The sequence below is a fragment of the Sitophilus oryzae genome, unplaced genomic scaffold, assembly GCF_002938485.1.
Source record: "Sitophilus oryzae breed Bouriz unplaced genomic scaffold, Soryzae_2.0 scaffold_1009_pilon_pilon, whole genome shotgun sequence".
Classification (NCBI taxonomy): Eukaryota; Metazoa; Arthropoda; class Insecta; order Coleoptera; family Curculionidae; genus Sitophilus; species Sitophilus oryzae.
In genome coordinates, this window is record NW_022145626.1 from 243,985 (window position 1) to 271,361 (window position 27,377).

The 27,377-nt window shown below is 32.4% G+C and overlaps 2 protein-coding genes across 5 annotated transcripts in view; one reads left to right on the forward strand and one right to left on the reverse strand.

The window, feature by feature from the left end:
• Window positions 1-27,377, forward strand: part of LOC115874104 (BDNF/NT-3 growth factors receptor-like) — a 269,157-nt gene that overhangs the window by 133,644 nt on the left and 108,136 nt on the right. The window contains exon 5 of the mRNA XM_030889183.1: window positions 3,138-3,300. Coding sequence (XP_030745043.1) covers window positions 3,138-3,300 — 163 coding nt within the window. The remainder of the gene's footprint in view (window positions 1-3,137; window positions 3,301-27,377) is intronic.
• LOC115891846 (cytochrome P450 315a1, mitochondrial) overlaps window positions 6,128-27,377 on the reverse strand; it is a 79,834-nt gene continuing 58,584 nt past the window's right edge. For all 4 annotated transcript variants that reach the window (XM_030912445.1, XM_030912436.1, XM_030912453.1 and 1 more), the window contains exons 6-8: window positions 18,835-19,111; window positions 10,329-10,609; window positions 6,128-7,632 (exon numbers count right to left, since the gene is read on the reverse strand). In XM_030912445.1, coding sequence (XP_030768305.1) covers window positions 7,464-7,632; window positions 10,329-10,609; window positions 18,835-19,111 — 727 coding nt within the window. In that variant the 3' untranslated portion in view covers window positions 6,128-7,463. The remainder of the gene's footprint in view (window positions 7,633-10,328; window positions 10,610-18,834; window positions 19,112-27,377) is intronic.

The following is a 27,377-nucleotide window of genomic DNA, read 5'->3' on the forward strand; positions in this document are numbered from 1 at the left end:
ATAGATTTTCTTTTCAATACTAATAGTAGGTATGGGGAAATTAAAATAAATTTGGTTGCACATCATAATACGACCACCAGCAAACTCCATAAGACGACGCATGGTGTCATGATGCCGTGCAACGAAAGTTGTTTTAATTTCCCTTTATACATGTAGTACATTACTGTTTCAATTTCATTTATTATAATATCAATTTTGTTAATTATTATGAACATGAATGTTACGATTTAATAATAATAATAATGCTATTAATTAATATGTTTATGAAGAATATGAATAATTTCATCACTTTTATCTCTAAATAAATTTTTAACGCTCAAATTTATCTTTACTCCTTGTCTTTTAAAATTCTTTCAATCTTTCTTTTTAATTTTTTCTTCAATTTAAAGAAATTGTGTATCATACTTACCAGGATTATGATATTATCCATTTCCCTATCTCACTTAATTTCAGAATATTATCTGACAAACTGTCTGTAGCAAAGAAAGCGGACAAAAATTAAGTCAAGTTTAAAAATTTAATACATTTTTAATTAATTATACATAATTTTATATCTACATGCTATTTTTAACATGTTTTTTTTATTAGATGTATATTTACTTTAACTGATTTCCTTCATTCTGTCTATTAAAAAAGGCTTTTTCTAAATATCTTATTTAATTCGGGTAAGCCGACAACGCATAATTGCCAGAGCTTCGTTCCTAGGGGGTAGCCATGCGCTTAACCTTTCGATATTGGCCAGTGCTACCCTCAGTTGTATGCCCTTTTCTGGAAATAGTGAACATACTGACTAGTATTGGAATATCCAGTGGCTGTGTTATTGTTTTGTATTTTGTGTTTTTAACTTTATTTATGCGGATTATAATTAGTACATGCTTTCTAACAAATATTACTATATTTGGCAAATAACTGAACAAAATATAGATAAACAAACAAAATACAAGAAGCGGGAAAAGGGGCCAAAAAACCCTACATATATGCTTATTCTCTGCATTAAGTTCATCAGACTGACGGGAACAGCCATTCGATGACCGGTTTCGGAGATTTATCTCCATCGTCAGGCCGACTTTACTGTAGCCCTCAATCTGACAAAACGAAAAACAGAGAATAGCATTTGAGTACAAAACGTACTACTATGGAGAGTGCTAGACGCTCTCGCCATCTAGCGGTAACTGTGACATGGAGAGTGCTAGACGCTCTCGCCATCTAGCGGTAGCTGTGACAATCACAGATCGTACCACCAAAATTAAAACCAGCGGCCTACTGGACAAACATGCTTGCTTCATCCACGTTACCGTAGATGGAGCTAAAGGTTTGGTAGAGTATATATAAACAAACAAAATACGAGAAGCCGAAAAAGGGGCCAAAAAAACCCTACATATATGCTTATTCTCTGCATTAAGTTCATCAGACTGAAGGGAACAGACGATGTCGATGGAGATAAATCTCCGAAACTGGTCGTCGAATGGCTGTTCCCGTCAGTCTGATGAACTTAATGCAGAGAATTAGCATATATGTAGGGGTTTTTTGGCCCCTTTTTCCGCTTCTTGTATTTTGTGTGTTTATATATACCCTACCAAACCTTCAGCTCCATCTACGGTAACGTGGATGAAGCAAGCAAAAATATAGATAACTTTAAAATAAAACAATATTGTAAAGTTCACAGGAAAATATCGAAAATATTATTATAGAATATATACGGCCCCTAGAAATGTTATGACTGATATCAACCATGTTTTTAGAAAACTGTTTTCTTTTTACCGTTGTCCCGTTGTCTCAGATCCATTTACCAAACTGTAAGGAGAAGGTAAGAGACGTCGTTTTACTTAAAGGTCAACCGTAAAAATCTATTACAGCAGTATCTTTACATGCCGCTTTTGGCTGCTGTTTCTCTTGTAGAAAATTTAATTTCTAATAATAATATAGATTAAAGGAAAGAATATAAAATATATTAAGACATCTAAAAAACAGAAGTTTTACAATTAACTATAATTAAAGAAAATGTATTTAAAAATTAAAAATTTGTTTAAAACATTTAATCTGTAATCACTCAATTTTTTTACCACAGAAACGTTGGCGGTATTTACTTTTTAAAAAGTATACTTCTTTAAAATTGTTTACTACTGACACAAAGTAACGTTAAACAAATACTCTGCTAGCCGGAAAACTTTTAATTAACTTGACATCCAAGCAGATTAAACAGCATTATACTTTGTTTATTTATAGCATCCAAATCCCCTCTGACATCATAGAACATTTTCAAAAAAAAAGTAAAAAATTATGCTTTCTGGTTCAAAAAGCAGCATTTTATCTCAAAAAGATTTTTTGTCTCTTGTAAAAAACGCCGCATACTTTTTGAGGAAAAAATATATAATATATTTTCGAATTTCACTTCCAAGAAATGTTTCTTGTCAAATCAAACTATGTAGATGCATAAAATCTATTATGCCGTAATAATACAGTTGGCGAAAATATGGAATTTTATGTTACTATAATATCACCTGTAGTATCAAAAATGATATTTACTAAGTTTCATAAATTTTAAATTAACTAACGTTCGGATTTATTTTTGATTGCTGCCCTCTAACGGACAAATGAAGCACTTTTGTATATGGGTAAACTGTGTACAATTAACTTATTTTGATTCAAAAAATACCCTGTTGTTCTATGTCCACGGAATATTAGCAGTCGCTGTATATTTTGTAGGTTTACTTTGGAAAAAAGCCATTCAAATCGGAATATGCGTTCTTAAAATGCGAGGTTGCATAGTGTACAGTAGAGAAATATGCGTAATATTGAAATTATGAAGCTTTTGTCATCTATATCTGTATCAACTTTGCCTTTTATGTTTCTTTATTATGTATTACTGTCAATAATAGAATTATTTATCATTATTATTATTGTTAAATTGGACCCTTTAAGATTGCACCCTTGTTAAAGCCAGAAATTTCCGCATTCCAACTAAAGTTTGATTTGGTTCTGTACATGCAACGGCTCACGCCCACTACAACGTACTACACTGACAGAAACAAAACTTATATTAAACAAAAGTAATTTAAGACACCCTTAGTCATAAAGTTACTTTACATATTGTTGCTAAAAATACGTATAACACCAACCATTTTGATTTATTTCAGGCTGCCCCTATGAATCTAAAGGACGGTCTATTAATACCTGAACGATACGCCCCCAATCCGCAATATTCCGTCTGTTCTAGTACAGACGTGCCCGTTATAAGAAAAGAGACGCTCAAGTTCCTGAATGAATTAGGGGAAGGTTGCTTCGGGAAAGTCTTTAAAGGTAAGAGGTTTAAAAATATCTATCGATTTTACTCAACCTTTTTTATATTTCAATAATCCGAATTTAAAGATGAATTCTATGTGGTGTAATAATGAATTGGAATTCAGTTTAAAGGCGATGATTTAATATATTAATAAAACGTGAATCATGTGTGTATAAATTGTGATATTTTCTAAGTCATGTCAGTTGAGATCGGGGAAGTTAGCAACTCATTGAAAGCAGGAATTATAAAATACGATCCTGCTTGGGCTACTACACTCCTGCTTTATCCTGCTCAAATCCCAACCCAGCCACATCTACCAATTTTGAGCTATAGTTACTTTTATTTTGGTTGCTGACTTCCCAGTTGGCAACACATGAGAAGCAGGATCGCCAAAACCGGTTTCTGCTTGCGCTGCTATACCCCTGTTGCATCCTGCTCTAAATTTCATCCCAGCAACACTAGCTGTTTTTAAGATACAGCAAGTTTAAGCCTGATTGGTGACGTCACAAATAGCAACACAATAAAAGCCCTGAAACAAGTTCCTGCTTTTGCTGCTATAATCCTGCCTCATCCTGCTTTAAACCCTATACCAGCCACTCTTGCTGTTTTTTGAAATACAGCAAATTTCGTTTTGATTACTGGAAATCGGGAATTGGAGTTTTCCAATCATGTAACCTGTAAAAGATCAAATATAAAATGCTTCTAATGATTCCTTTCACAGCGAGACTGCCAATAAATTATATAAGAATACCCATGGGCTCATTGGGGTTGCGAACTGGAAAAAAAAACATTAAACAAATATCTATGAAAAATTAAATTTTTATTAAACAAAAAACTAAACTGAATATAAAAGTAAGTGCGCGTTAACTACGCAAGAAGCCGATGTATTGCGAAATTCTTTGTCGCAGTCATTAAACACTTCCCACTTCCCATCAATTCTCCTGCAATACGCAATTTAGTGTCCAATGGCAGTGGGATCGGTAGGGATTGGCTTCTCGAAGTAACCTACAGACCATCACGTGACAATTTTACTGTTTATCAAAAACAATCGATACCGCCAATTCAAATGTATTAGACAGAGACAAAAACAAACAATCCAAAAGCCGCGGGAAATACATACATACATACATACATGCATACATATATACATACATACATTGCAAATTAAATAAAAGCTTTTAAAAACATTTTTAAAAACAAGCTCTTATTTAAATGCTCTAAAACGAAGAAAATAATTTTCTGTATCACTTTTATTATCAACTTATAATCTCATTACACAAATTATATGATATAAAAACTTGTTGCTGACTTGTCCGCTAGGACACGGAGCCAAACCTGCCGTATTTTGTTCAACTGTTCGGAATAATTATTTATGGCTTGGAAGCTTATACATATTTTAGGCAAATAAAGCAAAATATAGCAGCCTATGCTGAAACTTATCAAGTTAAAAAAATATATTCCTAATCTTAATGTGTGACTGATTACCAGGAATCGATTCGTTCTATTTTAAAAACGACAAGAGTGGCTTGTATGGGGTTTGAAGCAGGATAAGGCAGGATTAAAGCAGTAAAAGCAGGAACTTGTTTCAGCCACCCTGCTTTTATTGTTGTCTGACGTCACAATCAGACTTAAACTTGCTGTATCTTAAAGCAGCAAGTGTTGAACCAGTTTTGGAGATGCTGCTTCCCATGTGTTGCCAACTAGGAAGTCAGCAACCAACATAGAAGTAACTATAGCTCAAAATAGGTAGGTGTTGCTGGGTTGGGATTTGAAGCAAGATAAAGCAGGATTGTAGCAGCCCAAGCAGGATCGTTTTTATAATTCCTGCTTTCAATGAGTTTCTAACTTTCCTCACCTTGTCAGTTGGACTAATTTATACAAAATGGAAGTATGCTTCAGGTAGGTTTAATAAAATTATCTTTTGCATTGACGTTTGCATATCTTTTGCATATCCTAAACATATTTTAGAGAAGCTTTGGCTATATTTACCTAAATGTTTATATATGATTAAATATTAAACTAATAGAATATAAAAATACAATGTTTATTTTTCTTATAAAAACAAAACAACTATTAGAGATAATAATAAATGCAAACAATTTATATCAAAACTAATAAATGAAATATTGCAACTTACATTGGATTTATCTCATTTAATATATTGTTTTTATAGTTTGTTCATCCGTATTACTTTTGCCAGCATCATCCAGCTTATATTTACTACAATTACAATAATACAATATTCTTAAAAATAACTAAGGCTTAAAAATACAGGATTATTCACGGCGATGGTAGCTATAGGATGTGGAGAACCGGTGATAGTGAGTTTTAAAATTCTTTATTTTTTTCTGAAGAGTTTCTTCTGCCGCTTCATGGAAAAAGCAATAGTATCTTCGTTTTTTTTTTAAATTAAACACCCTATATTACTACATTTGTTATTCGAGATAGGTATAGGATACTGATATACAGGTTGTTAATTTGTTTATTACACGCGGCAAGAGCTTTATGGTTGAAATAGGCAACCTAGGCCCGCTCGTCGAGAGACGACGCGACGCGCGACGGGACGAGTCGGCAGCTTAGCTTAGTAATCATTTGGAATGTAGGCAGTGTTGCCATTCTGTAAGTGTTCTGCCCCAATAAGTAACCGTCCAGTTAACAATCTGTATACATGGTGAGTCTTAAATAAGTTCAAATATTTTCAGGGTTGGTAGCGCTCTCGATAAAAAACATATTTTCTCTTTACCATTTTTCAAACAATTCCAAAAAACGAGTTATTTTTTTTTAAACATTTCCAAAAAGAATAATTTTTTGCTTAAATTTTGAGAACCACTCGATCTTTTCTGTATTTTCTTTCTTGTATATTTATTCTACTATCTATGTTGCCATATATATCAAGAAATTATAGATTTTACCTAAAAGCTAAAAAAATTTCAAAATATTTTTCAAAATTCCTACTACCAGTTCTCCGTAAATGGCATCGCCATCAATCATCCCATACAGGATGTTTCAAAAAACATGTGTCATCTCTGGTGGACAGATTCCGCACTTAAAAATAAGATTTATTTTTTATATCAACGTAGGTTCGACTCTGCTTGGTTTCGTAGCATTTTAACAGGGGGTTAAAATCTTCATTTTTTTATTTATCTATTATAAGTTTCATCTAAGTGCCTTTAATGATTCGAATGAAATTTTGGGGAAAAAAGTTAATATAACTGCTACATAGTTTAATGCTAAAAATATGTCGATAGATTTACCAGGGACGTGCATATGGGTTATCAACAATTGTTATAAAAAAAAATTAGGCCGTTTAATGTATATGTATTTGTGTATTAATACTGATATTTAGTGCTAACTACAGCTAATTCAAAAATAATGGGTTTTAAGGTAATTACAAAATACCTATTTTTTGAAAACTTTAACATCCCCTGTAACTTTAAAACTATACATTTCCGGGCACCCATGTTTATATAATTTTTTTTTTCATATTTTTTGATGAGGAATCAACGAGTACATATTTAACAGTTTGGCCAGTTTTTTTAAAGGTTGCTATGAGACTTAGATTAAGGTGAATTAATAAAATGACATTTATAAATCAAGGAGGCCGAAATCGACAAAGTATTAAAAAACAAATTTTAAACCGCATTAAACGATCTAAACAGTTTCGTTAACAAGAGAAAAACATGTCAGTGGCGCACATGTGCTTTTTAGAAAAATATTCCAGTGATAACCCATATGCACGCCCCTGGCGAATCTTCCGCCATTCTTTAGCATTAAAATATGTCGCACTTATAGTAACTTTTACCCTCAAAATGTCATTCGAATCGCTAAAACGCACTTGGAAGTAAATTATAATAAATCGAAAAAAGATAGAAATACTTTAACCCCCTTGTAGGTACGAAACAAAGCAGAATCGGACCTAAGTTAATATGAAAAATAAATCTTATTTTTACAAGAGGAATCTTCCCTCGAGAGATGGCACATGTTTTTTGAAACACCCTGTATAAGGCAAGAACTTATGACAAATTAACAATTTATCCGTTTACTACATTAAATTTGTTGATTATTTGTTGATTAAGCTCCTGGTTTAAATAATCCCAAATCAATTTCAAGTAATTCGGGCATTATTCATAGAATTATCCGCCCTTCTTTGTTCTATTACTTATTCCTTTGACAAAAGTGTTCATTGTTTAATGGAAAATTGAAATTTAATTTTCTCCGATGGGACCGCAACCATTTCCAGCTTAACATCTACCGCTTCCTCATTAAGCACATTGACACGGAAGTGTACTAGAATTTCCGCTAGCGTTTTTTGTAATTGGGTTTCCGCAATCTTCTTGCCTATGCAAGACCTGCAAAATAAAGAATCTGGGTAGATTAAAAAAGAGATTCAGGATTAACTACTACAATTCTTTAGTATATTTTTAATTAAACTGGTTTGTTTGTTACATGGTTATAGCATAGCACAGTGTATTCATTAGACAGCCAGTCGACCTACGATCATTTAATGGAACTATGGTTATCTACCGGGTGCGTCGCAATAGTGGCACATCCCTATAATTCTTTTCTTCAGATTAAAATCGAGATTTGGTTCGTTAGTATATGACATAAATTAGGATTGGTTGACATCAATACTCAGTTGTTTTCAGCCACTTCCTGTTTCGCCGGAATCATTTCCGGCGTTGTAGTCATCTACAACTTTTGATTTATAAAATGGCACTCTCGGTATATTTTTACTTTATTCGATAGAAAACTATTACATTCTGAATAGAATGACATATCCTATGTTTTTTTTAATCAAGGAGCCTTGGAAAAATATATTTGATTGTCTAATGTTTTTTGTGTCTTATCCTGGCCGGTTAAAAGCCCAAATCGTATTTTTAATCATATCTCAATTTCATATAACTCATATCATAGTATTGAACTTAAGATTGCTAGTTTAAATTTTTTGGTTCATAGATTACCTACTTAGTTTTCCACTTACCAACTAAAGATTTGAAGTAGAAAGAAATTACATTAGGAATGTAACTGAGTGTAATGGACATGCTTATTCATTACTTGATAAAATAATTAGAAAACGTACAAGTTTGCGATTTCTGAAAATTCGAATTTTCAACTGAAGAAAGATCCGTCAAGGTATTTTGCAATACCGTTTGATAGAGTTATCCCGTTGTTTAAAAATAATTTTTAAGAATGTCAATTATAAACCTTTATATAAATGTGCTAATAATAAATTACAACAATTATTAGGTAATCCTAAAGATTTTCCACCTCCACTGAAAAGGTCGGGTAAAATATAAGGAATTCTACAGGGTGTCCCTAAAAAAAGTTACATATCAAAGTTGTGTTTTTTGTAATGGAACACCCTATATATTAATTGATTTTCAGATTCTGGGAGAAAAATAAAGGTGAATTTTATAAGAGAGTATACGACTAAAATGTAACGTTTGTGATATATTTAACATTTCCTAAAAATAAAGAACAATTTTGTAAATTACAATAAAAGCTACATAAATTGGAATTTACCCGGTAGAGCCTAATATGTAGTTAAATTAATTATTTTCCTTTAAATCAAATTCAAACTTGATCCAAAAAGTTATACAGGGTGAGACAAAATTAATATTGAACATTCATCTTTAAAAGCATGTTACTCTTTTGTTTTAAATGGAACACCCAGTATATTATTCCGATATTCAATGAAGAATTCATGTCTCTTCAGAATACTATTAAGGTTGCCTACCCCTCAAACAAAGATTTTCCTAGATATTTTCATTTACATGATGTGATAGATACTGAGTAGATCTTTGATAAAATCTATGTGGCTGTGATATGTCTGACGTTACTTCAACATAGCTGTCTAATCAGTCCAACTTTGACAACTAGTTATCATTTTGTGTCAGTTAAAACAAAAAAAAATTCTCCGAAATTTGCCGAAAATGCAAACTTATCCTATATAAGATAGAATTGATATGATCCTATTAGTTAGTGAATGCACACTGCATTAATAGAATGCTTAAATGCTACTGATTTTATCTAGTCTGGATTTTTTATGGGGATATGTTAAAGATAGTGTTTAAAAAACTCGACCAACTATTGTCGACAACATTAGAGAAATTATTGTAGCAGCTTTTCGAGGTAGAACTCCACATATGCCTTTTAAAATGAATAGACCCTTTTGAAAAGACAATCATTTTATGCAGTTGACAGGAAAGGAAGCATTTTGAACATTTGATTTCATCTAGCTAATTTTTGCCACATAATTATAGGTTTATATCAAGTTTTAATTCTGTAATAATTAAAATATGTTTTAAACGTGTATCTTTTTATTACCGTTGAGTATTTTACTCGATATTCTTTAATTTTTGTTAAATTAACAAAAGTTATATCACAGCTACCTAGATTCTTTTCAAATTATAAAGATCTGTTGACGCAAAATCATAAAAATTTAAATATCTAGGAAAATCTTTGTCTGAGGGGTAGGCAACCTTATAAAATTTTGAAGATATATAACTTCCCCATTGAACACCGGAATAATATACCGGGTGTTCCATTTAAAATAACGGGATAACTTGCTCTTAAAAGTGACTAATGTTCCATATTAATTTTGTCTCATCCTGTATAACTTTTCGGATCAAATTTCAATTTGGTTTAACATACAATGGTTACTGTAATTAAATATCAGGCTATACAAGGTCAACTAAAATTTAGGTAGCTGTTATCGAAATTTAAAATTTACTCTTCATTTTCACAAAATGTGAAATATGTCAGAATCCTTAGATTTTAGATATATGCTTCTTTAATAAAACTCACTTTTATTTTTTTTCTAGAATCCGAAAATTAATTAATATATAGGGTGTTCCATTATGTTAAAATACACAACTTTGATGTGTAACTTTTTTTGGGGACACCCCGTATAATTCTATATATTTTTATAAAATGCTTTCAGTTAACCTACACGCTGCCAAAATTCCATTTCGATATAAACTACCGTTCTCCTTGGAGCTTCCGCGGCCTATGAGAGGCCCCACCCTGTATAATGTTTTCTTACCTAGCCCCAATAGCAAAGGGTATCGAAGCCAACCGCATCCTGTTACTGTTGTTATCGTTCTTGTTCCACCGGTCTGGATCGAAGTGTAACGGATCCTGGAAATTTCTCGGATCCCTGCCTGCAGTAAATATCGATAATATTAGCACAGTGCCGGCGGGCATCTGGTAGCCGCAAATTTCCGCCTGGTCTGGTAATATCCTTGTTAGAAACGGCGCCACTGGGTACAGTCTGAGCGACTCCTTAATCGCATTTTTTAGGTAGATTTTGCTGCCCAAATCATCCTGAAAAATAGGTATTCAATCTTAATTATAAAGCAGCGTCTACAATATGCGAGAAACTCTTCGAAACATGTCAAGGTCGCATTTCGTCGCCCGACTTTGACGCATTTCGATTTATTCGATATACCTCGACCTACTTTCGATTCTTAAAAGCGCCTAAAAACTATTCGTGAAGAGAGCGAGGGTGAATTTTTTTGGCGCTTTTTTGTTGCCTCCTTCAATTTGGTTTTGAGTTGTTTCCAAATCGTGGCGGTATCTGTGTCCAAGGCAAAGGACTTTTTTTCATAAGTCTCAGTGAAATAAGTAAACCTAGACGTTTCTAAAATGGTTGTTACGATGATATTTCGTTAATTACATCTCGTTTTATGTTATATTGATATATATTCCACAGAATTAATATTTGAACACGCGTTTATTATACAGGGTGCGCACCTCATTCGTCTCGGTTGATTATACGAAAACGGAAAGATGTAGAAACAACATATTTTATGGGTATATGTGGGGAGGCAATGTGGGCAGAATTTAAAATTATTTTTAAATATACAGGGTATTTCAGAACTAAGATTCATACAATAGTTATATTTTTTTTATATGAAACACCCTGTATTTTATTTCATTTTTGATTCTTAGGTCCAAAAAAAGGCATTTATTATAAGGGTGAAATATCTTTAAAATCTTTGGTTTTTGAGATATTTAAAGATATTTAAATTTGCATGCTACAAGAAAATAGATTATTAACACCCTGTACATTAATTTTCAGAATTAATTCTTATGCTGAGAAATGTTATTGCTTCCTTAAATTTATACTTAAAATAACTCGAAGCAGATTCAAATGCTCTTTCAAACTATATTAGCGTTTCTTATACCTAACTAGCTCAGATTTTGAATAAAGATCACTTTTTCAATAAAATGGCAACCAAGGGGGCTAGTGTCGTCATGGCAAGTTTCTAGTAGCAGTTAGTAGCTATTTTCAAAATCGAAATTAGTTCATGGACTTTAAATTTATACCAGTTTACTTTTATTTAATTTACCTGCAATACTTTACTTATTATTCTATCAAGAAAAACGAAGAAGTAAGCGTTCTTTGATTTATTTTACGATGACTTGTAGACATATGGATTTTCTATAACAGAGCCAATTATGGCAAATTCATTTTCTTCACTTCCAACGACAGATTTCTGCCTAATATGTTTTTTAGAAACCATACTACCAGCTCTGCGAAATAGGACAAGTAGTTTTTCAAAGGCACGCTTATCAGGAAGATTCCTATTTGGATTTCTTTAAGCATAAGTCCTTGAGGCCAAGAAACAGTTTTCCTCACAAAATAAAATCACCTGTAACATCTATTCGTCCACCAGCAGAATACTGCTTTATTTTTCTTGATAAAATAATGAATACTTATTTATTAAACTATTGTAGGTAAATTTAAGTAAACTGTTATAAATTATAAATAATAATGTCCATAAACTAATGTCGACTTTGGAAATAGTTACTAACTATAAAATTGTCATAGCGATACCAGCCATCTTGATTGCAATTTTACTTAAAAATCGCTTTTTATGCAAAAACTAAGCTAGATAGGTATAGGAAACCCTAATATAGTTTAAAAGAGCATTTGAATCTGCTTCAATTTATTTAAAAACATACAGGGTGTTGCATTTGAAATAACGAAGTTTTTTATATAAAATATATCCTTAAAACAGATCAGCAACTTTTGATAGCCCTGTATAAATTTAAGGGGGCAATACCATTTTTCAGTAAAGTTTGTTTCCCTACCTTTAAACTCAGCATAAGAATTAATTCTGATTAGTAATGTACAGGGTGTTATATAGAATATTTTCTTTTTATAAGGACGCAAGAGTTTAGAAACAGCTTACCAAAACGAAAAGCTTTTCAAAGTGCAGCGAACGGGAGGCATGTGTGCATTCGTTAGGTTTATGATGTAAAGGTGGATACTACAATCAAAACTTCAGTTCTCAGCATCCATGAGCAGCCGACGAGATTTGTGGATTGGTGTTTTATGAACGAATTCAGTTCAATGTATTGAACTTAAAAACTATATAGGTATTGTGCAGTTTACGTTAGTGCCAGTATTAAAAGACATTTTTTTTATTATTGTTTATATGTAAACGGCTAATCGCCATCGTTAAACTTATAGAGAAGCTGTTTTTTATATTTTTTTAGTTAATAATTTCTTTAAAAACATTTTTTAATTTTTTATTTAATATTGTATCTTAATACATTTTTTTAATTATGAAACGTTAATTATTAAGCACAATTTAACTATTGTAATGTATAATTATTGTTAAAAGTATAATTTCATAAATCTTGAATTATCGCTGTGGTCCAACTTTAGAGGTGCGAGGGAAGTGTGAAGGATGGAATTATTGGATATATAAAATAACTTAAATATATTTCGTAAATTAATAATTCGATTGAAAGGAAATATAAAATATTTAAAGTTCATTGGCATTTACGCAACAAAAGTAAAGTTTTAAAAATCAAAGCTATAAGCATAATTGGCAATTGCGAAAATATTTCCTTTCAATATTACGAATTTATAAAATCATCAAATTAGCACTAACGCGGTCATCGCACCGATAGACCAATAATGCTGATTCGATGATTCGACGTAAGGAACCAATAAATACAAAAATGTCACCTGTTGGGGAGACAGTAGATAGTCGAGAATTGATGTTCGAGAAGGTCGTGGTCGAGATTCGGGCATTAACGTTCGAAGCCCTGACACTACCCCCGAGCCAGTGATGATAATGTTCGCCCATAAATATATGTAAGTACATATTTATTTTTATAATTAATTATGCATTATTCGTAAATTAATTAAATTAACTATTAAATTAAATTGAAGTATTTCTTATTTGCTATGCCCCTAGTCATAACCCACAAAATGGGCCGTGACAGTTGTTTTGATTAAGAGAGAGAACCTGGTATAGCGACCCTAGCGAACAACCTCCATGCTAGGTCGCGACACTATTACTACGACCAATCAACGACATTTGGGATAGTTATATCAATTGCCGTGATCCAGTAGATTACTCCTTACCAAAAAGCAGATTATTTTTTTTTATTTCTCTAGTATCTATAGTGTTTGGGTTGTTGATGTTTTTGAAAAGTTTCTATCGTCGCGACCCAGTTGATGGTTGTTTATTAGGATCGCTTATACTAGGTTAAGAAGGTATATACTAGGTAAATACTAGGTATATCGAATTAGTTGTCATTAATGTTGTAGTTGTCATTATATTTATATGATCAATATTAATACAATCATATTAATATATTAATATTGTCAAGAAAAATGGCGTATCCGCCAGAAATTAAAAATGTATTACTGGTTGCCTGCACAACCGCAACGTATCCGCCAGAAATTAAAAGACTTTTTCAGGCGCCATCTTTTAGTCAAGTCGAGAAGTAAGGGAATCAGACAATGGAATTGTCTGGTATGAAGAAGTACGCTTTCCGAGAATTGGGGAAATTTCGAGAAGCAGTCAATAGAGTATATAAGCCGGAGCCATCGACAACTGAGACAGTTTTTGAAATTTGAATATACCGCGTGGAAATTGAAAATCGGACAATTTGGTGAAGGAATCTTATAAATAGTTAGTTTGTTGTGTGTTATAAGTTAGTAATTGTGTATAAAGTGAGAAAATAAATTCGTTAAGTATTTTATCGTGAGTTTAAATTAGTGGACCCACGGAATCCGTAACAATATTAAATTATTATATATTATATATGTTTTGTAGTTGTTGCTGTTTCTCGATTTTTATCGGTAAGTATTAAAATTGCTGAGGGAGAATTCACTCCAACCGAACAATTCTAGAGCGATAGAAACTTTCTAACTAAGTGACATATTTGTAAAATAGCTTTTGAATTAATATTGAGAGGCCTTTTGGCAAATCTATCGCTTCCAAATTAGTTTTTAATCTTTTCGTGGCAACACCTTCAACGAAAATTACTACAGGCACAATCTTCACAGAATTTAGATTCCACAAGCGTTTTAGTTCGAAGGCAAGGTTTTGGCATTTAACAGATTTTTCCTGCTCTTCTTTTTGAATGTTATGAGAGAGGGAAATTCCAATCTCAATTATAGACGCCTTCTTATTGACTTTATCGATCAATACTATGTCTGGCCGATTATATTCCACCGTTCTGTCTGTAATTATAGGACGGTCCCAGTATAATACGGTGTCCGTTGACTCTAGAACTGCTGCAGGTGAGTATTTGTAGTAGGGCTCAGGATCATTAATAAGTTTATATTTTAGAGCCAACTGAATATGTAGAATTTTAGCCACCTGGTTATGTCTACTGAGGTAATCCCTATCCGCAAGTACAGCGCAACCACCAGAAATGTGTTCTATTGTTTCACCATATTGGTTACATTTCCTACATCGGTCAATAACGTTTTGCTTTAGGATGTTTTTTTCGTAATTTTTTGTTCTTATGACTTTATCCTGGATCGCTATAATGAAACCCTCAGTGGCAGGATGCAGTTGGCCCTTTGCCAGAAATGTGGTGGATAATTGCTTATCGATATTTTCGGCAGCTAGTTGAGATGGGTACCTTCCATGTAAGCTTTTCTCTTGCCACTTATTCTTTCTTACTGCATTATATTCTGGACACAAATTTTCTTCACGGTTTGTGAGGTTGAGCGGGGTGTAGGATTCATCTGCCTCTACAATTCTTACTATTTTTGGATGTTTATGGCTATGAAAATACTGACGTATTTTGGCAACTTGTGATTGGCAAAGCTGGAATATGTTTAATAGCCCTCGTCCGCCTTGTGAGCGTGGTAGATAGAGGCGCTCGATTGCCGAAGTTGGATGGTGAAGAGAAAACTTAGTGAGTTTTACCCGCGTCAATCTATCCAGCTCTTCAAGGGCCGTATTACTCCATTTAATTATACCGAACGTGTAGGTTAGTATTGGTATTGCCCAGGTGTTAATAGCTTTAAAAAGTTTTTAGAGTTCAGCTTGGTGTTCAAAAGCTTTGTTAGGCGCCACACGTATTTATCTTTAAATTCTTTTTTAATTTTTGTATGACAGATATTCTTACTTTGCTGGGTGCCCAGATATCTATAAGTTTGGCCATCTTCAAGCTGAGGAATGTTGGCAATGAGTTCATTGATGGGGCTCAACACACCTTTTTTAATAGAAAGTGTGGCGCACTTTTCTAATCCAAAGTTCATTTTAATGTCTCGACTAAATATTTTGGTTTTTTCAATTAATGATGAAAGGTGTGGCTTCGACTCGGCATATAGTTTTAAATCATCCATATATAAAAGGTGATTATATTTGATTTTATCCTTCATCCGGATCATGTAGCCAATTTTCATGCTGTTGAGAAGAAATGATAGAGGGTTTAAAGCTAAGCAAAACCAAACGGGGCTCAGAGAATCGTCCTGAAAAATTCCTCGCCGTATCTGAACCTCACCAACACTCGAAGAACATACTTTTAAAGACGTCTTCCATGTTCCCATCATATGGGACAACAATTGAATTAAATGAGGGCTGATTTTATAGATTTCTAATATTTTCAGGAGCCAGTTATGAGGTATAGAGTCTATGAGTCTGAATATTATATATATTATTATGAGTCTGATTATAAGTCTGAATATTATATGATATATATGATTATAAGTCTGAATATTATATATATTATTATAAAATTATTATTGAACATTAATAATCATTTTTAACAATAAGCTGAACATACTTGTAACAAATGCTGATTCAGTATACATTTTAATTACATCCAAGAAACAAATTAAGTCTGGATTTATAGACTTAACTATACATCTTTATAAAAATAAATTGCAAATATTCGTTTTACACAAAGGAATAGCAATGCAAACGAATTTTCTACTTCATGAAGATACAAAACTTGGAAATTTATTTTTCTCGGAAGCGATGTACTTCAGGAATTTTTAACAAGATTATTATTATTATGTAAAACTCTTCATCATAATTTTACATTATTACATCGAAACTTAAAAACTTTCCTTTATGTTTTACTTCCTCTGTAATACAGTTATGTATTCTCGTTATTAAATTTTAGTCAGTCAAATGTTGAAGCTTATTAATTGTTAAAATTGCATAGTGTCTCCTTGCACGAGTCTTCGAAATTGTAATTACTTCGAAATTGTAATAACTTTAATTTTAATCTATTTTCAGTGTTACGAGTAGTTTGATCTTGCAATTATTAATTGTTGCAGGGAGAAAGTACATGGGAGGCTATATTCATATAAAATTTCTGTTGAAACGTGCCCAAAATATGTTTTCTTTTTTCAACATTTGATAATGAAAAAATTGGCAGCTATTTTCATTTCCATGTCAGCTCTAACCAGAGGCGTATTAACACTTGAAACCGCCCAAAGCCCTGGGATATTTTGGCGCCCCTATTTTTACACCATCTATTTTTTTCATTATTCAAATCACCCAAACATGAAAAAGTAAAAGTACAAAACATTTTATTCTCAAACAACAAAATACATTTTATTTTTCAACGACAAGAAACGATCGAGTTTAGATATTATCTAGTCTAGATAAACATAAATATAAAAAAAATTAAACGTTTAAAATCTAAAAAACATGCTTTTTCTTACCTTGATAACATAAATACTAAGCTATGTAATAAGTATTAAATAACAAAATAACCTTATGAAAAAATTTTTTTTTGGAGTTATTTTCTGCAAAAACTTGTATTATTTCTGTTGCGTCCAAATTTTTAAATAAATCTGATTCTATGGACATTAAGGCTAAGTCACTAAGTTTAGAATGACCTAACTTGGATCTCAAATAATTCTTAACCCTCTTAAAAGTCCAAAACGATCTCTCTCCTTTCTAAGTTTGGAAATATTCCAACTAGATTTTCTTTCTTAAGTGATTTTAGTAAGTTTCTTGGGACCAGCGGAAGATTCAGAATATATTTACCTTGGAGGATTTTATTTTCAATAGCTATATCCAGATCATTTTATAGGTATTGATCAATTTCAAGCAACCTTGCTTAAGATCTTCATCACTTAAGCAGGCTGGATTGGTAAGAAAACTCTTTATCTATTTCTTAGTACGCGTCTTTCTTTTTTATGAGTTCATTTATTAATTTATCTATTAATAGGATATATTAATTCTGGATATATCATACTGGAAAATATTATTTTGGCATAAAGTAGCAGCTTCAGTCAGAAAAGATTCAAACTGATCTCGTATATTAGATTAGTTAAATACCCTTGTAAAGATTCATATAATCCAAACACTGATTGTAAATCAATGTCTGAAGAGCTTTGCTTGTTTGATTAAATCTTTCCAATATTTCATGCCAAAAACAACTCATTATTGCAACTTCGAATCGCATTAATCTCTTAAATTTTTGCTTCCGATCTTGTCGAAGAATTTTTATGTTCATCCTCAGCTATTGATAGCAAAACCTCAGATATTTCATGGTATGACGTGTATAAAGCTTTACTAGTATCTGCTCGTGCACTCCAGCGGGTGACTGATAAATTTTAATAGAAAACTTGAATTCAAGCAAAGACCATCTTTGTGTTGATACCGAAAAAAAGTCGTATAATTCCTGTTCCACGCCAAAAAATGATGTCGAAGTTACACAAAAGTCAACTGAGGATGTGTGTTACTAGATTCAGTGAATGGGCTGCACATGGAACGTTTGTCGCCAATGGATTGATTTCTTTAATTCTTGCTTGTAATCTTATATAGCAGCCAGACATGTTAGCAGCATTGTCGTAACTTTGTCCTCTACAATCCATTACATCAATTTGTAATTCTTTTAACTTTCTAAGCCGTTTAAAAAGCCGTTTTTTTTCGATCTCCGGTTGAAACTGCTTCTTAGTTTCATTTCATATCTTTTTCGGTAATCGGTTAATGAGGTGCACTTTGTCTTTTGACTGGGAAATGTGGCGCTCTTTCAGATTTGGCGCTACAAGCCTTGGCTTGGTCGGCTTGTACTATAATCCGCCTCTGGGCACGCTATAATATAAGCCAACTAGTACATTTAACTTTCTCTTATTAAAATACAGATATTTGTAGGATTTAGAAAAACCTGGCCAGTAAGCAAAGAATATTAGACTCTTTCATAATGAAAGATGATGATAAGAAATTCTATAACTGTTACCTAGTTATCAGGCATTTTAACTAGTTTAATGACACGTGAAAACAATTAAAGGAAAATAATAAAATTTATTAATAAATACTTACTTTCCCTTTCACTTCCAAAACCTCTTTGCGTAACTTTTCTTGTACTTCAAGATTTTTTCCAACCAGATATAATGTCCATTCCATAGAGTAAGCCGTTGTATCGCCAGCGGCTAATATTAAATCAGTCACTATTCTCACCAGTTCGTTAGTTGTCATTTTTCCTTTCAATTTTCCTAATAATCCTTCCCCATTCTTTACGTAATCAGAGAGTAGTAGTTCGACAAGGTCTGCTACAGAGAATAGAGCCGATGTAACAGATTTTTCAAATTGTTTCCATCTAAAAGTAGTAAAAATATATAGAATAACTTCGACACAAATTACATTTTGCGTAATTTCCTAACTAAATCGCTACAAACTTTTTTGGCACTTGGAAATTTATAGGAGAGAATGAATCCCCGCGTCATTCATGTTTTACCCGTTGGTAGTTTATTTTTAATTTTTAAACAACTGTAAATTACAGTTGGGGATTGGAACTTTTGGTATTACAAAGTAAAATCAAACACAAATTCACCACGATACACCAAACCACTATACTTTTACACTGGCCGCGCGTTTCTGTGCTTATGATCGTCAGCGAAACGCGCGTCCAGTGCAAAAGTAAAGTGCTTTGGTGTATTGTGGTGAACTAGTGTTTTATTTTCCTGTTGTAACACACCAAAGGTTCCAATCCCCAACTGTAACAAATTATTGTGAGTACAGTATATTAAATTTAGTAAAAATGAAAAATGTATATTCTTGAAAAACTTTTTTTGCGCCTTCGCAAGAAAATTCTAATCGTAGACTGGAAAATTATGAAAAATGATTAAAAAATATTAAGGAAATATCTGTGTTTAGAAAAAGAAAGACTGTGTTAATAAATTTAAGAAGCTAAAATAATAAAATTTACACTTTGTATATTATAATACATTTTTTAATGTATTATAATAATACATTATATAATACAATAATTTTCTAATTTTTAATGTTGCTTTGTAATAAACAGATGAATAAGCTTCCCGTAGCTTTATGTTGAGAGTGTAGAAGTCCGCTGAATTCGGTAAAGTAGCTGCTTCAAAAACAAATTACGAGAATAGTAAACATTTAATGGGCTCTAAAATGTAAAATTTTCTATTTTACATAAAACTTATTTTTAAAATGTAAGTACACTCAGAAGCAAAAAAACGCAACGGAGAATTTTTTCGTCAAGTTTAAACTGTTATATTTTTTTATTCAATTTTCGTCCTATTTTTATGATTTTTTTCTGCAAACTGTATATAAATTTATGAACTTTAATTCATAAACTCAGTTTTTTATAAACTTTAGGCTTATTATACAGGGTTAATTGCAGGGTTGTTTTTTCACTCTAACTTTAAAACACCCTGTGCAATAATTTCGTAAGTTACTTTTCCTAAAACATAATTTTTCAATCAGAACCATGTCTCCTGAGCATTTTCTTTTTTGACTCATGTTAACACATGCCTTGGTTAATTTTTAAAAGTAAAATGAACTTGCCACCAATAATTTGCAATTTTTTCAACTATCATTACTTTATGATGTTATTTTTTAATATCACGAGGTGACTTTGGTAACTATTGTCGACACTGATTGTCGACTCTTTATTAAAATTGTTAAACTGGTTACTAGTGTTAAACAACTTGGTGTTAATAAATATTAGTAACACTAACGGAACTAATAGTCTAAGAGCTGGTTACATAAAAAACCTTATCAACGTTACATGGCTAATTTTTTGTGTGAAGTATCCTTTTGTGTAGCCATTATGAAATAGTCATGTCTGCCAGCGCGATCCCAGGGCTTAAAGCGAGGGCGGCCAATCGAAAGGGTGAAATTTTGACACTAAAAATATTATAAGATACATGAGTTATAATTGCGAAAATAGCTTTTATTTATTATTAAGAAACGTGGAAAATTGTTGGTAGACATTTTTCCAGTCGCTAAAATGCCGCCAGACAACGCGAAAAACGCATGAAATTTTAAAAATTGAAGGGTCGGCCGTAACAACGTTGTATATAACAAAAGTAGTGAATGGAGTAAATCACGAAAAACGATAAGAGGTCATTTAGGTGATGATAAAACTTCGTATTTAGTATAGTTTACTAAAGTTGCTATAACTATACTGATTTATAATTTTTAAGAATGCTTATTACGAAATATCCAACTATAGAGGTCATTATTGTGCAAAATGCATGTAACAACGTTGTATGTTCATGGCACTTACAACGTTGTTACACGTAAGCAATGTGTATTAAATTAAAGCAAATGATTTTTTAATAAATTTACTTTACTAATAAAGATTTTAAAGAAAGAACTTACATAACGCAAACATTATTTTCAAAAAACTTGTTTTACAAAATAAAATCTTAGTACTAGATAAATCAACAATTTTAATTACCAGTTAGATTGTTATAGAACTGTATATATTTAAGGGCTATATAATCGCACATATCCTGAAGATTTTTCAGCTTTTCAGCTTTAATTGGAAGTAGATTATGATAAATCGATGGCAAGTCAGTGTAAGATATATTCTGTGTGGCAGCAGTCATTGTTTCTTTTCTTTTGCGATTGCTTAAAGGAAAACTATTCCACGGCTGGAGGATGTTATGAGTTTTTCTTATTCTTAAAGTAGTAGGAGTATCAGCACATAGTTGAATCCATAGTCCTTCAGTTATTTTACATTTAGGGTCTTTCCATATACCTCTTTCCAAACTGGTGAAATCCTTAAAAAAGCTCTGATGCATCCAAACTACTTTAAAAGGTTTCTTAACTTTGGCTTTAGCAATAACATTAGTCCACTGAAATGGTTCATAAACCATTGATGTTTTTTTTGATTTTTCGATATACGAAAAGTCTCTGTCACAGGGAAGAAAGCTGTGGCCTGTGGTCAAAAATTTTTGGTCTACTTTTGTAAAATATTTTGATATTATTAGGAAGCGGTATATTGCAATCATCTTCCAGTTATTGTTTTGACCAACACAGCGGTCAGACCAGACAATCAGTTTCCTTTCTTCCCCTAATTGCAAGGGCTCAAATCTTTGCCATATATAAAACAACAATGCGGATGCGATTTCGGTAGATCCTCTGTGTGCCAGGGCTTCATGCCAGAGCATCATGGTAGCATTGTTCTCTGCAGCATCGTGTACTGCGTAGTTATAAGTAGCGAGCTGCCGCTGGTAAAATATTGATGAATGGGTTAATGTTGGACAGTATAAAACCTGTTGTAAATCTGTACACAACACTATCAAGTTAGGGTTATTAATGACCATTTCTGTGTCAGCTTTCAGTGTCTTATAACCTGCGTCTGCCCTCATGTGATGTATTTTACTTTCCTTCATAATCGATTTCTTTTCATCCTCAGTATCAGCGGCGCATAGTTTAGTATACAGTTTGTCACAATATGAACAGGTGTCTGTACGGGGAGCTCCAAATCTTAGGTTAAATTTGGTCTTAAAAACATCTGTGTATGTCCTTAATGATATTTTTGAATTGGGGAACTTTTCCAGAAAAAGCTTATGCATTTTAACCAAATTTAAGTCAGGTGGAAGACACTTTTTTGAGGACTCGTTCCTGCTATAATGATTTTCTTGTAAAGGAAAAGAAGATATATGTTCAGAAACCATGTCTTTTTCTGTTTGTTGCAACTTTTTCGGACGATTTTCATGCCTACCTCGAAGATCCCTTATTTCCGTGCCGTTCTTTATTTTTTCCACAAGGTACTGTATTCTCCTAGGGGTCACTCCAAAAATTTCACAAACACTTTTTTGACAAACTCTGACGTTTTCAACATAATATTTTACGGTGCACTGTCTCTTTGAAATATTGGCATCGACGATCCTTCTCTCAGGTTCTTGTAGTATTAATAGGTTATGTAAATACCGAGTTTGTTCGTCATAGTTTAGGCTTCTAAACATTTTAAAAAGTCTGATATGTTTTCCAACTAATTGCTCTGAATTACAACCTCTCCGACATGAACATGCACGCTCCTAAAAACAAAACATAAGTATAATGATTATACGTACATACAACCTTGTTTTATGTACCTCATTTGGAGGCTGAATGGGTGCCACAGTTTTCTTTCTGACTGACAAATATTGCTCTCCAGCATCTCTTAAACATTTTCTCGCGTTTTGTTTCCAGTCCTCTACATTTAGTTTCCTTTTTTTCCCCTATTTAAGTGGGAAAGAGCCGCGGGTGAAAGTTGCACAGCCATCTTACTAAGCACCTAAACGCACGTACAACGTTATTATCGGGAATGCAAGGCTGGTACTGACTGAAGGTCGCCCTATCGCCAGACATAGGGCAAAATTTTTGGGTTCCAGTTGCGCCAATACATTCAAATATGCTTAAAAAACGTTGTTTTAGGGAAACATCACATTTCAGCAAAATGTTACATACAACGTTGTTACGGCCGACCCTTCAATTATTAAAAAATGAAATTTGAAGAAATGAAAAAAATTATGGCATATTTGCATGCCGATTGGTGAAATGTCATATTTATTAAAACCGTATGCAAAAGGGCAGACAGAAAGATCGTGGCTCAATCAGCTGCAGAAAGTTATCAAAAGCGCGATATTACTCTAGTGCTTTATTCAGGGAACGCTGGCCGCCTCATCCATTTAAGTATAGATAAATCATATAATATAGGATTATATTATAAATATATTTCTTTATTATTTCAATAACGATTTTTTTGTCTGCCCTTTTGAATACGGCTTTTTAAATTAATTAACAATAAACATGACATTCCACCAACCGACATGCATGTATGCGATGATTTTCTTTTGTCAAAATTCTATGCCTCTTTCGCGTTGTCTGCCGGCATTTCAGCCACGAGAAAAATGTCTGTCAACAATTTTACACGTTTCCTAATAATAAATAAAAGCTATGTGGCAATTATAACTCGTGTACCTTATAATATTTTTAGTGTCAAAATTTCACCCTTTCGATTGGCCGCCCCCGCTTTAAGCCCCGGGATCGCGCTGGCAGACATGACTATTTCACAATGGCTACACAAAAGGATACTTCACACAAAAAATTAGCCATGTAACGATGATAATGTTTTTTTTATGTAGCCAGCTCTCGGTCTATAAGGATATTAAAAAAAATAACTGTAATAACTAAGTGTACAAACAAACAAAAAACTTAAATTTATTTAATACTTTGTATTGCCTCCCTCGTGTGCTATAACTGTCTCTAGACATCGTCTGTATCATACTGTTAATGAGGCTACAAATATGTTGTGCTATATTTCCCATTTTTCTTCAAGGACCAAGCGAATATTCATAATTTCGGCTATCTTTAACAAGATCAATGAATTTTGCACAATCTTCGACACTAAGAACCATATCCAATTGTACACAACAATAATCAGCCAAGCCACCTTGTCATTGTGAAGAATAACATCAAAAAGTAATGATAATTGAAAAAGTTGCAAAATATTTGTGGTAAGTTCATTTTGATCTTAAAAATTAACCATGGCATAAATGTGTAGAAAAATATTGTTTTACGAAAATTTACTCACGAAATTATTGCACAGGGTGTTTTAAAGATAGGATAAAAAACAAATCTGCGATTAACCCTGAATAATAGGTCAAATACTAAAGTTTACAATAAACTGAGTTTACGAATTAAAGTTGATATATTTATATACAGTTTGCTAAAATTTAAAATCACGGAAATAGGTCTCAAAATTAAAAAAAATAATATTTTAAACTAGACGAAATATTTTTCGGTTGCGTTTTTTTGCATCTGAGTGTATTTATTTTCAAATTTCAACGTCTAAGTTATCAAATAATGAACTCTTCGAACAAGATATAATTAAATATAGAGGGTGGTCCGAACTGTATTCCGGAAACTTCCGGAAAAGTAAAAAATTCTTCATTCGTATAAATAAATGTATGTCCTAAAATGCTTAGTTTCGGAGATACAGGGTGTAGAAGTTTCGTTTTTATTTAGATTTTTTTCCAAATAATTTCTAAAGTAACGTCAATATTTGGATGAAAATTGGTGTCTGGGGGTTTCTTGATATAAAAAATTTGGATTTTGATGTCAATATGACTCCTATTAATAGAGGGCGCCACCTACATGTTTTTAACTGTTTAGAAAAGTGATAACTTTTCCTCCGTACCTGTATAAAACTAATGAGTAATGAAATATACATTTTCGTGACTTTTTACGTAAAGAATGTCTCTATTTTCTGCGAAAAATGATGATAAAACAGTTTCTGTTGAACATTTGGCACCAAAACAGTTGAAATTTATAAATGCAGTCTAATAACTATTTAGTCAACATGTTTAATTTATGTCAATGATGACAGGTATTGATAATTTCGATTCCAAATATCTCGAGAACCATTACTCGTAGCGATTTTTATCAAGAGACCTTTTTTACGTAGAAAACGTCGTAAATTTATTTTTTTACTCTCTAGTTGTATACAGGTTTGGACGAAATGTGATTACCCTTCAAACCAGTTAAAAAATACGTAGGTGGCGCCCTCTACTAGTAGGAGTCATATTGACATGAAAATCAAATTTATCATGTCAAAAACCTCCCAGAGGCTAATTTTCTTCCAAATATTTACGCTACTTCATAAATTATTTGGAAAAAATCTGTATCTTCCAAACTAAGCCGTTTTAGAACATACATTTATACGAATATTTCTTACTAATTTTTATCTGCAGAATATGCTGACGAAGTTTCCGGACTACAGTTCGGACCACCCTGTATAAAAAGGTGGAATTGAAGAGAAACAAATGTACAGTTTCTGTTTTTTTTTTCTGGTAACCATTCTTGGCTATTTACTAAAAGAATAAACCGATATGGTTCATTAACGTATTCATCTATCAGATATGTGGTAATTAATTTGTTGCTCATGACTGGCTTAATGAACCACATTGGCGTTGTTAAACAAAATTCATGCTTGAAACTCTGCCAAGTTGTGACACAATATAACCGCTTTGCTATAAATTGTATTCATTAATGTAGTTTAGAGTTGCAGTTGAAGTTGGCATACGCTCGCAAAAGCGGTGACCTGGCATGTCCCTTAATGAATGCATTTAATAGAATCAAACGAAATAAAATACAGTTAATTAAAAACAGGACAAGTGAGTGTCGAGGTTCCGTACAAAGACTATATTTCTTATGATTTAATTATAAATGTGTTGTTTTCAGATTTTTCTCTATACTTGCAATATAAGACGGTATTACTTGCAAATGTCTATGGCCAGGTCAACGGAAAATAATCTATATATTTTTATTCTCTTGAGAGTGTCGAAATAGTATTTTTTGCGGCATCTTTTTTAACGTTAACTTTAAGCTTAATTTTTTCACAGCGTCAAGGGACTGTAGACCTGAGTATATGGTTTTAATTTCAACTCGATACTTTCACGCGTTCCCCAGATAAAGGGTCTTGACTAATAAAGGGTCTTGACAACACAGTGAAACGTATAAAAAACGGAACCCTTATTCCGTCTTTTCCTTTTGAGGTTTTTAAAAGTTTTTTAACCCTAAAATATATATAAAAAGGTTACATACTGTATCGCAAAAGATTTTTTATTGCTCATGCCGATGCCGGGAAAGTAATATCTTTTCGCTTTCTTTTGGAGTAAGTATATATGATCTAGGAAGTACACGCAAATTGACAAGCAAAAAAGGCAGTTTCGAAGTGTCGCTATTAAAGAAGTGAGGTTGACATTTAAATAAATTATTTTGTACTCGCCTTTTAATAAGCTAAAATAAAAATTAAAAGAAAGAAAACATGAGTAATAATCCCGTCTGGATTCCGAAAACTGATGAAAGTGATAATGATGACTCTATATCGCCAGAAATTCTTTAAACACCAAATGATGAGTCTATACCGCCTGAAATTCTTAAAAGGGCAAATGAATATCTTTTAACTTTCTCATTACTTTTTTTGGCTAAAATTGCTACTCTAATTGTCCCCGCATACGTAATAAAAAATAGTATGTGCAACTCGTGCGAAGTTGGCGATTGCCCACTCGAGCTAATGAGCTCAACTTCGCTCTCGTGGGCAATCAACTTTTCGCACTAGTTGCACAATATACTATTCCGATGCACGCCATCAATAATATCGACATTGACACTTAAGTTTATAAACCAGACTAAATAAAATTGTGGCAAAAATGTTTAAATTTGTTGTATAATTTAAGATATCGAGTAGTTTCTTTATTCTACTTTATAGAGATAGATATATCTCTTCATTTTACTTTATAGAGCAAATGATTGTAACAGATATTTTATTTAGATTAAAGCTTAGTTTAAACTAAAAATTAGTTTAAACCGAATTTTATTATCGCTATGTTGGTCACATTTCGCCGTGTTAGCAATGTTGTCCTTTATTATTTGACAATTATCCTAGTGTTAGTCTTTATTTTGTATAATATCGTGTTGTTGTCGAATCTTTGTGAGTAATTCTCGTTTTTTGCACTTTTAAGCACAAACAGTTCTTTTTTAAGAACTAAATTTTCGAGTTTGTGTATTGCATTTCTTGAAATTGTGTGTTGAAAATATGCCGAAGCATTTAAACAGTC